Source organism: Molossus molossus, unplaced genomic scaffold (assembly GCF_014108415.1).
Source record: "Molossus molossus isolate mMolMol1 unplaced genomic scaffold, mMolMol1.p scaffold_m16_p_1, whole genome shotgun sequence".
In the NCBI taxonomy this organism is placed as follows: domain Eukaryota; kingdom Metazoa; phylum Chordata; class Mammalia; order Chiroptera; family Molossidae; genus Molossus; species Molossus molossus.
In genome coordinates this window covers 157,244,724-157,255,883 of record NW_023425344.1, presented here as the reverse complement: position 1 = coordinate 157,255,883, position 11,160 = coordinate 157,244,724, and the positions used below count along the sequence as shown (strand labels likewise).

At 40.3% G+C, this 11,160-nt stretch overlaps 1 protein-coding gene across 1 annotated transcript; it reads right to left on the bottom strand.

Annotated features, from left to right (window-relative positions):
- Window positions 1–754: 754 nt before the first annotated feature.
- NGDN (neuroguidin) lies at window positions 755–7,533 on the bottom strand. The gene is made up of 11 exons (XM_036266980.1): window positions 7,504–7,533; window positions 7,113–7,172; window positions 6,377–6,448; window positions 3,527–3,664; window positions 3,205–3,289; window positions 3,066–3,118; window positions 2,710–2,830; window positions 2,447–2,615; window positions 1,557–1,713; window positions 1,356–1,413; window positions 755–923 (listed from the first exon to the last, which is right to left on the bottom strand). The coding sequence occupies exons 1-11, from the start codon at window positions 7,522–7,524 to the stop codon at window positions 904–906; spliced, it is 954 nt and encodes a 317-aa protein (XP_036122873.1). The 5' UTR covers window positions 7,525–7,533; the 3' UTR covers window positions 755–903.
- Window positions 7,534–11,160: the final 3,627 nt, after the last annotated feature.

The window sequence follows — 11,160 nt, the reverse complement described above, 5'->3', positions numbered from 1 at the left end:
GGATCTCTCACTCAGATCATTCTCTGAAAAGAATAGAAGATCTCAGACATATAACTTCTACCAGTCTCCTGGCAGATATTTCTGTGAGAGTTTCATTCTTTTGGTCTTTAAACTAGGAACTTTCTTTCTACCTGCTTGCTGGCATTCTTTTACAAGTTCTTTGTAAAAGGGCTGGCCTTTACTGACTGGTAAACTGAGGCCTCAGTTGAAGGAGGATAAAAGAAGCTGAAAAACACAAAACTATACTGATTCTTCATGCTCTAGTCTTTTCATTCACTCTACTATTCTCTCCAGCTAAACTCTAATTCTTAGTAACTGAGTTAAGATCAACCCTATGTTCATGCTATTTTAGAAAGAAAAGAAAAACATTCAAATTAGTGGAGACAAGAGTAACTCCCACCGAAGAGGAAAGGTTGTCTTGCTTTTGATTAGCCAAGCATCAAGTGGTTTTCTGAACCACTAATGCCACCTGGTGGCCAGCAAGATACATGAATAAGTTTAAAATCCATGTATTTCAGAATTTCTGTATTATAATAAATCATACAGGAACTTGGGACAACATGAGTTAGAAGAGTTGCTCATACTACTCTAATTTTTCAATATTTTGCTAAATAACCAATTTCTAGTTTCTATTATAAAAAAAAGAAAACTTCTCCCACTCTCCCCCAAATCTCATCTTCCCCTTTTATTGCCCTCTCACCTAAAATATTCCACACCCAGCGATTGAGTCATACATGTGCAAAAGTGGCTTCAATTCATAAGTAAAATCAGTTTTATTAATAAAGATATTTCCACATCTCCAGAGCAAACAATTAATACATTCCAAGGGAAAAAACCTACATACAGTGAAATCAGAAGTATCCCAGGATGACAAAAAATATACATAAATATGTACACCCATAATCACCGCCGCCTCCGAAAACCTGAAAGGGAAACCAAGAATGAGGCAAAGGACAGCTAGAAAAGCTGAAGGGACAGTACAAAAGACATCTAGAGAGAAGGGCTCAATAGGGGTGGCCTAGGCAGTACTCTATATCCTCCCAGGACAGACTAGAAGTAGGAAGAAATGGGATAATGGTTCCTTCAAGTGACACTTTTATAGTTCTAGTTAAGGAAGCCTGGACAGGGGTTGTGGGATCCTAGAGAAAGAATCCAGAAATCCCTTTGGTGAATGATGTTGATTTTCAGCTTGGGAAAGAAGAAAAATAAAAGCCCACCTCTAAAGAGATGAATACCCAGCACGAAAGAGATATTATAGGGGTTGGTAAGACCTAGGATGGCAAATCCAAAGCCATCATCCCAATTCATACTCTCCACCCTGCACTTAATCACCTAAGTTCTAGCCATTTACTGACCTTTTTTCTTCCGACCTTTCTTAGGTATCTTCTTCCGCTTCTTAACAGGATTCTGATCCTGGAGACAGATGGGGGAAGTGAAGGAATGGCAGTACGCTTGCAAGTATTAGTATCCCTTGCCAAGTTTCCCATGGTAACAAGCCCCACGTACATTTGCTGAAAGCATGAAGGTCACCTCCCACCACTGTATTGCAATCTCACCTCATCCAGATGAGGGGTTCCTCCTGTTAGAGCACTGATGTCACTGAAGTGTGTGAGAGAATGAAGCTGTGAGCTCATGATGTTTGCATGTTTCCGTCGTCCTTTCTCTCGCTTACTCACACTTAAACGCACCATCATGCTCTCCTCATAGTTAATCCTGCCAGAGAAACACAGACACTGTTTCTAGCACGTTCATTCCATAAGACACAAACTGCAGCCCAGAACCTGGACCCAGACATTTACCCCTTATTCAGACAGTTCTCAAGAAATGTCATAGTAAGGTGGGCAATCTAGTATTTGGTAAGGACATACCAAATGCTCACTACTGAGCTTCCTCAAGGAAATGTCCTTTGTACTAGAACTTCCCCCCTCCCCACAGATGAACTCACAGCCCAACCACTGGAATATTTAAACTATTATTATATAAGAAAATTCTTATATTTAAAATCCATAGACAGGATTGGCTACATGGGCTCTTTCACTCAAACTTATCAACTGGGCAAAGTCAATGAGTTTGTATTCAAGTTACAATCACTTATCTATCTAGCACTCTCAATCCCATTACAAAAACCTGTTTTTACTGCCTTCCGCACAAAAGTGAGAGCGGTGATAGTGAAATACAGAATGTTAAAGCCCTACTAAGTAGAACTTGCCTATATTCCTCTTCATATAGCGTTTGCTCAGTTGGGAGAAAAAAGATTTTTTTTTCTAATTCCTATTCTGCACTTTAAACCCCTAATTCTTAAAAAAAAAACTGTCCTCCCAAGTTTCCCACTCCACTTTCTATATAAAGTGGGTTCTCTTGGTACCAGACTTAATCATATTCACCCAAAGCACAAGGACAGGTCTCTATAGCACAGAAAGCAATGTCTAATTGCAAGGACTCAGACCTGTGCTGATCCTCCTGACTCTGGCGAGTAGCATGAGGATGCCGGGCATCACGGATCTCCTCTGGAGCATCTGAGTACTGCTCCTTAAGTTCACGAATGACAGAGCTGCTCAATGCTCGCCTCTTAGCTCGCTCTAGGCGCTTCTTCTCCCGTTCAGCCTCTGTTTCATCTATGTGATAAAAATTAGCAAGGGTTATCCAGAACAGGGAAAAGGAGAAGAGAAACACAATTCACACTGAGGAGGTAGTAGCCACAGTTCATACCATAATGTACTGGGACCAAGCGTGGTGGAACATATTTCTTAATTGCTCCATTTGAGGATTTCTTCCCTGAAGCTCCAGACTGGCCTTCCTCTGCATCATCTTCCTCATCCTCAGAACTCAACTACAAAAAGAATATAATGTCCACAAACTTAGGAAGGGTTAAGTGGTAAGAAAAACCAAAGCTGGCATACCCTGGGGAGGTGGGAAAATAAACAAAAGGGAGGATCTTGTATTCAACACTCTAAGGCACAAGCTGGGAATCAAGAGTATTAAGAAAATCCCAGGAGATCCAGGATCACCATGAGCTCATTCAGGCTTAGATTACTCAGGAAAATTAGGATAATACAGTCCCTTACCTTGCTCACCATATTGCTGGGATGAGGCTTAAAACGAAGTGGGTCATTCTCACCTGAAACATAAAAAACCCCATGAGATTTTACAAGATTTGGGACTTTATGATTGACTCCACATAACTTTACAGCTTCCCCCACTTACTGAGGCTGCCTGTCACTGCAGTCTTGATCAGTTTGTCTATTTGATACTTTAGTTTTTGGTCCAAGGGACGAAGCTTTTCCAAAACCTGTAACATGGTTAAAAAGGATCACATTCCCTTCCCAAAGTTAAGCATGCACCGGAGTCCATATATTAAGTTGCCAGATAAAACACATAAGATATGCACAAAGTAGAACAAATGAAGAGAAAAATAGTATTTTTCATTTAAACATGAGAATATCCACTTAAATGAGAGCTACTGTGTGACAGGCCCGGAGTTCAGGATTTGAAAACCTAGGACTCTAAGATGCCAAATGCTTCATACCGTGCGAATTTCCACCAGTCTCAAAACTGCAGCATGTCCCTGAAGAGACCCTCCTGAGGCTTTGTCCAGGATGAGGTGACTCAAATCCATAAGGTACATGAGCAGCAGCTGGTCTTTCACTTCCAAGAGGCTGAGACCCTGAGTTGAACAAAACAGAAGGAGATGCAAATTCAGTTTTAGCCAGAGAATCAGGAGGAGAGCCTAGGACAACAGGATATTTTTTCCAAGTTCAAGTTTTCCCCAATCAGTTTATATAAGGTATCTGGAGTAGTCTCAAGGGAGTGGCTGTACCTAAAATGGCCACAGAGAAAATGATGCTAACATAAGAGAAGCAAAGATCAGAGCACTACTGAAACACAGTAAGAACAAGAAAATCAATAAAGTATTCCCAAAATGACTATAGCAAGATTGCTCAACCTCAGAGCTATTAACATTTAAGGACAGATCATTTATTTGTGGAGTGCTATCCAGGCACTGGAGGATGCTCAGCAGCATCACTGGCCTCTACTCACTGATGTCCCTTCAAGTTGTGACAATCAAAAATGTCTCCTGCTCTGGCCAGTGTGGCTCAGTTGCTTGGGCATTGTCCCATGCACCAAGAACTCACAGGTTCGATTCCCAGTCAAGGCACATGCCTAGGTTTCAGGCTCCGTCCCCAGTGGGTGGTATGCAGGAAGCAGCCAATGGATGTCTCTCTCTCTCATATCAATGTTTCTCTCTCTCCCCCTCCCTCTCTCTTTAAAATCAATAAAAACATATTTTAAAACTATGTCTCTATATAGTGCTGATTTCTAAACTCAATTAATCATAACAATTACTGATTTTATCCGCATACAATGGAATTACATGATATCGGTAAATAAAATGATCTATATGTAGTGATGTAATTCCATCATCCTAACTTAATTCCATATCGACACACTTTCTATACTATGTAGAAAGTATGCATAATGTGGTTCCAACTAAAGGGTGGGGGAGTATGATGCACACATTTTACATGTACAGAAACATGTCTGGAAAATAACACACAATTAATAACTGCTATCCCTGGAGATCAAAATGAGAAAATGGAAGAAACGGAGATTATATAAAATTTAAAATTTTTTTGTGTTTTTATGTATCTTCCACACTTTCTAAAATTTACTATATTTATAGGCATAAAATTAAGCAACCTTTATATAAGTTCATTCTTTTAAATAAAAGAAAGATGTGTGAGTACTGACTTAAGTTATATTTTAAAAAGGAGTCACTCGCATAAAATAAAACTCAGAAAGTCCACAGCTCTGGGAAGACCTGTATTAGACAGGTTAAGTACTCTGCCCAAGATCACACAGTAACAGGAGTAGAGCTGGGATTCAATCTCAGTCTGACTCTAACAAGATAAGCTCTTAAGATCAGCACTAGTGTAGTACAGGAGAATAAGCAAAGGATTTAAAGATAGACAAGGTGGGTTTAACTTTTGAATTAAGTATTCAGTAGTCAAATATTGGATAAGTCACTTAACCTTCTAACATCAGTCTTCTCATCTGTAATATGAACAGTATTTCCTTCCTGTGTCAGAGTAATCATGAGGCTCAAATAACATGAAAGCACTAGTAAAAGTCTTTGGTGATAAGCTAGTAAATATTTGCTCAATGAATAAACAGATATGTAGTGATCTAAGATACATGCTAGCAGCCCATCTCAAAAAGGCATTAAAATGGAGCAAAGCATGGTACAGCCAAGAATTTGAGAAGTAGACTCTTCTGACACACTTGGGCACTGTAAAGTGCAAACTGAATTACAAGCACATGAAGAAACACAAAAAAGGAAGAAAAAGCAAAGGTTTTTTTTAAAAATCAGAAAATACAAAAACAAAATTGAATGATGAGAAAGAAAAGGCAAAGAGAAAATATTTAAAATGCTGTAAGCTATCATTCTAAAGCACAAAACTGCTTTTTCAAGTGTAAATCCCACGATTAAAATTCCTTCAATGATTCTTATTATCCTATTGTAATGATTTTCATACTTCTATTGACCTATGGCATGTTTTGCTTAAATAACATCTTAGGACAAAAGCTTAATATATAAAATAAGTAACAGATTTTCCAGTTCAAGTAAGTAGGAGGGATCCTGGACCCTCTGTCTATACTGGCTGTACTCAATGATCCCTGAGAAAGTTCTATAAGACCTCAATTTATAACCTACCATATTTCAATGTTAAGATGCACATTATTTTAATACTTTGACACCTCTAAAGTCAGGATGCATCTTTTAATCAATGGTACCTTAGCATATGTCACAGATTGACAGATAGTATTTTTTCTTAGTATGTATAAAGTGAGTGGTATGTCCTCAACTAACAGCATCTTAGATTAGATGAAATACAATAGTTTACAACTCAGTTGACAAGACTTTTCAGAGTCACTACTTTTCTGGTCTTATTTCCTATCCTCAACATACACAGACACACACACAGAGACTTCCGTCCTTTCCTAGAATATCACCATGTTTTCAGGACTTTGAGCCTTTGCATAACTGTTTCTTTCTGTACATCCGACTCCTATTTATTCCTCCCAATACTGTTACCTCCTCTGAGAAACCCTCCCTGATTTCCTCTGTTCCTCTGGCAATTATTTAATCTCTTTCCTTGGCTAGCAGTGCACTCACCATGACTCTGCAACATGGTTCATTCTGCTTATACCTACTACTTTGACCTGTCTTACTCAGTAGACTTCAGCACAGAAACTGAATTTTATTCATCTTTAAAGCTCCAGCACTTGGAACATACAAGACACTCAATAAACCTACTGTGAAAGAACTGTTGAGCACATCAAGTCAAGGGATGCTTACTCTTCAAGTATGTCTTACCTTCTCTGTAGGATAGGCTCTAGCTTGAACTTTTTTGGTCAGAGCTTGAACTTGTGCAGTTACAGCCATTACCTGAAATTAGTCCAAATAAAACAGCTGACTAGAATACATCAAGTAATCTCTGTGAGCTGTGAGGGGCAAAAGCTAAACAATGCCACCTAAAAATTATCTTAAACACTGTCCAACGCACAGTATTATCTTCTTTTCACTTCTGAGAAATGAGAGATAGTTTCTAATACTTCGTCAAAAGGTAGAAAAAACATTTCATCTCTTCTTAAAACTAAAGAAACCACCTTACCAAACCATGGAGAGGCAATGGGGACTGGGTCGGCGGTGACAGGGACTTAGATCAGATGAAATACAATAGTTAACGACTCAGTTGACAAGACTTTTCAATCTTATCTGTACTGGTTGAACTTGCAATGCACATTAACTACATAGAGGTATTTGAGCTGTACACCCAAAGGGCAAATGACATCACCTTTCCCAGCATCGGTTTCCTTAGCTATGACAATAAAAGAAACTGATTCAGATTCGGGTTTTCGGTATTCCTTTGAATGCATAAGTCAAATACCTTTCATTATAGCCTAAAAAGGTCTCCATCAAATCACTTTGCTCTTATGGTATTCGGAAGCATTCAAATATATGCCCTTAAATCATCAAAGTCTGGAGGTGAAGCACACAAAGTCAGAGTCAATCTGTGATTAACTTATTCTAAAGGAGTGACATTACTCACCTGCTCCTGGAGGTTTTTCAAAAGTGCCACGGCTCTTGGCAGGTCTGCCTCCAGCACTTCCTATAGGAGCGGGAGTAAAGAAAAGCCATTCTTTCACAGGTTTATGAGATGGAAAAGCCCCCACTTTCCTTCAGACACCACAGACTTCCGGCCTCCCCACTCCTGTTCCTTAGCAGCCTCGCCTCCTAGCGCGCCAGCCCCTCAAAGGTAACTGGAGAGGAGCGGTAATTCCAGGCCCGTCTCCCTACTGCTGCTTTACCCTTCGCTGAGCCAGGGAGGTTGCCTCCCTGAAGCTACTTTCATCACCACCCTTCCCTCGCGCCAATAATTTGCCTGAGCCACTTAGGCTAAAGGAAACGTCCGCGATAGCAACCCGCGAAAAATAACACACCGTAGCCACCGGGGCCGCCATCTTCACAAAGCCCGCCTCTTCCGGAGACGTACTTCCTGGTTGATAGACTGATGGACAACTACCGCTTGCAAATCTAAACCAATAAGAATAGCTTCACAGCTCACTTCCGTCTCGAACAGGATGTATAAGAGGAGGGACTGGGTCCAGCCAATGGAATAGAAGAACTGATTAAAGCCGTCAGATTTAGGAAGAAAGCTAATGACGTAAGGATATTCTTGGAAAGAAACATGATTAGTAAATTGAATAGAAGCTAAACCAATAAAAACTGGGCAAATGATTGATTGACAGCTACAGAGGCCCAATTGAAAAAAGGAGTTAGCCGAGCTAACAGAGAACGCATTGGCTCGCGGATGCCACAGTACCGAGTCTTTTCACGACGCTTTCCTTGCAGGGCCTGAACCGGCCTCTAGGTGGCGGGCCTCCGCTTGGCTCAGGAGGTGGCCACGTTGTGCTTTTGCAGTCGCCCGCTGCTGCTCCAACACCCGCCGCGCCGAGTTGCTCGCGCGCCCCCAAACACGGGATTATGAAAATTTATGCTTATGTTTTATACTAAGGGTTTAGATTATACATTTAGATCTTTGATCCACTTTGAGTTAATTTTTGCCTATGGTGTGATATAAGAGGTCCAACCTTCATTCTTTTTCATTTTAATATCCAGTTGTCCCTGCATCATTTGTTTTTAATCCTCACCGGCGGATATTTTTCTATTTATCTTCAGATCGAGTGGGAGGGAGAGAGAGAAACATCCACGTGAGAGGGACACATTGACTGGTTGCATCCCAGAACCCCAACCAGCGCGGGGGGGGGGGGGGGACCACAACCAGGAATCAAACCCACAACTCATTGGTACTGTGGGATGCTGTACTGAGCCAAAAGGGCCAGGGCTCTGCACTGTTTGTTGGAAAAAACTATTATTTTCCCATTGAATTGTCTTGTATACTTTTGGAAAACCAATTAACCATAAATGTATAGGTTTATTCTGGATTCTTAATTCTATTTCATTGATCTATATATATGTCTGTCCTTATACCAATACCATACTATCTTAATTATTGTACCTTTGTAATAAGTTTTAAAATTGGGAAGTGTGAGATCTTTAAGATTGTTTGGATATTTTGGGTCCCTTGCATTTTAATATGAATTTTAGGATCAGTTTGTAAATTTCTGCAAAAATGCTAGCTGAGATTTTGATAGGAATTGTGTTGAATCTGTAGATCAATTTAGAAAGTATTGCCATGTTAACAATATCGAGCCTTCTGATCTATGAGCATGAGATGTCTTTCTGTTTGTTTAGGTCTTTTATATTTTATTTTAATATTTTTTAGTTTTCAGAGAATAAGTTTTGCACTTCTTTTGTTAAATTTATTCTTTTTTTTTTTTTTAATTGTTCACTCAAGGATTTTTTTTATTGATTTTCAGATAAAGTGGAAGAGAGGGAGGGAGAGGGGGAGAGAGAGAGAGAAAGAGAAATACTGATGTGAGACACAGCAACTGGTTGCTTCCTACAAGACCCCAACCAGGGCCAGAATTGAACCTGCAACCCAGGTGCCCTTACTGGAATCAAACCTGCGACCCTTGGGTCTGTGGGCCAATGCTCTAACTGCTGAGCCAAACCAGCCAGGGCTAAATTTATGCTTAAGAGTTTCTGTTTGTTTGTTTGTTTGTTTGTTTATGTTCTGTTGTGTTCCAATGACTGCTTTTGCAAATTGCCACAGACTTGGTGCCTTAAAACAACAGAAATTTATTATCTCACTGTTTAGAAGACCAGAAGTCTGAAATTACTTTCACTGGTCTGAAATTAAGGTGTTGGCAGTGCATGCTCCCTCTGGAGGCTCGGGGGATAGTCCCTTCCTTGCCTCTTCCAAGCTGGTAGCTCCAATATCTGCCTCCTTGATCACATTGCTTCCTCTTCTCAGTGTGTCAAATCTTTCTCGGACTCTGTTTTATGAGGACTCTTGTGACTGGGGCCTTGGCTGCTGATTTTAAAGAAAGAATGAAAAAAAAAAATGGAGAAAGCAGGATGTGTTACAGGTAAAATCTAAAGAATAATAGAAATCATGGTGGGTACTTTCTCCTGAATCTCTTCTCATTTTTCATCTCTAATTCCCAGCTTCTTTAGGCAGTTCTCTTCATTTCCTACCTGTGGCCACAAACCTAGAATCCCCTATACAAATGAATCATAAAATTTAATGTCACTTTTCCCAAGAATGACTGGTTATACCACCTATTCTATAAAGTCAGACACATCACTTTCTCCTTTTAAAACACATCAACAGCTGCCCAGTGCATATAGAATAAAGTCTAAACTCCCTTAACTTGGATCATAAGGTCCTTAGTGACCAGCACTCACCTGTCTTCCAGGCTCTTGCCATCCTTCCCCTGATTACTCCTATTCTTTTTCTCTTTTTTTATATACATTTTTTTTCTTTATTAATTTTAGAGAGAGAAAGGAAGGGGAAAGAAAGATAGAAACATCGATGAGAGAGAACATTAATTGGCCTGCCTCCTGCATGCCCCCCACTGGGGACTGGGCCCACAACTTGGGCATGGGGACTGGGCCCACAACTTGGGCATGTGCCCTGACTGGGCACGGAACCGCTGACCTCTTGGTGCATGGGTCGACGCTCAACCACTGAGCCACACCAGCCGGGCATACTCCTATTCTTTAGTCACACTGAATTCATTTCAATTCCTCTCAGGCCTTTGGACATGCTAATCTCTCTACTCAGCTCCTTTCTTTGACCCACTCCAGCTCACCCTTCAAGTCTCACCTTAAAAGTTGTTTCCTCCAGGAAGACTTCTCTGACCTCCAGATTAAGTAGCCTTGCTTTGTGCTCCAGGACCTCTTCCATCAATGCACCTGGTACTTCTTCCTTTATAGTACCTGTCACACTGTACTGTCATTGTATGTCTGCTTATCTGCCCCTTGTAGCAATCTGTGAGCTCCTGAAGGACAGTGCCTACCACAAAGTTGGTACTTGATTAGTATTGATGTACTGAATGTTCATTCCTGGGCTGTGGTGAGGCACGCTCCCATTAACATTGTCATGCCCATTAATACTAGCTGAATAGTCAAACTGGAAGGAGATCTGGAGTTATACGACAGGGCCCACTGACGGGGACAGATCCTAGAGAACACTGCAGATGCTTGGAAGGAAATCCAGATGAGCCTGGCATCAGATAAAAGGAGTTGATCTATTCAAACACTCAAAAGCAGGAAGATATTCTAATAAGAGGTTACTGGAACAGGTTTGGAAAGCCAAGCAGGCAAGGGGTAGTAACAGATACCATTTATTGAGCATTCACTATTTGTTGGGAGCTGTATGTATAGCTTTTTCTTTTCCCATCCTTATTGAGGTACATTTGATAAATAAAATTATATGTATTTAAGACATACAGCATGATGTTTTGACACCTGTATACATTGTGAAATGATTACTACAATCAAGCTATGTAACATATCTATCACCTCATATAGTTACCTTTTTATTTCCTTTGCTTCTTTCTTTCTTTTTGGTGAGAACAATTAAGATCTACTCTCTTGGCAAATTTGGAGTACCCAATACCATACTATTAACTCTAGTCACACCATTTGGTACATTAGATTGCCAGACTAATTTTTTTCTTTTTCTTTTT

Excerpts from the sequence above, each read along its gene's own strand:
- NGDN (XM_036266980.1), bottom strand. The coding sequence starts at position 7,524 with ATGGCGGCCCCGGTGGCTACG. Across the intron at positions 3,665-6,376 it reads GAGCCTATCCTACAGAGAAG|GGTCTCAGCCTCTTGGAAGT; the intron begins GTAAGACATACT and ends TGTTCAACTCAG. Across the intron at positions 2,831-3,065 it reads CCAGCAATATGGTGAGCAAG|TTGAGTTCTGAGGATGAGGA; the intron begins GTAAGGGACTGT and ends TTCTTTTTGTAG.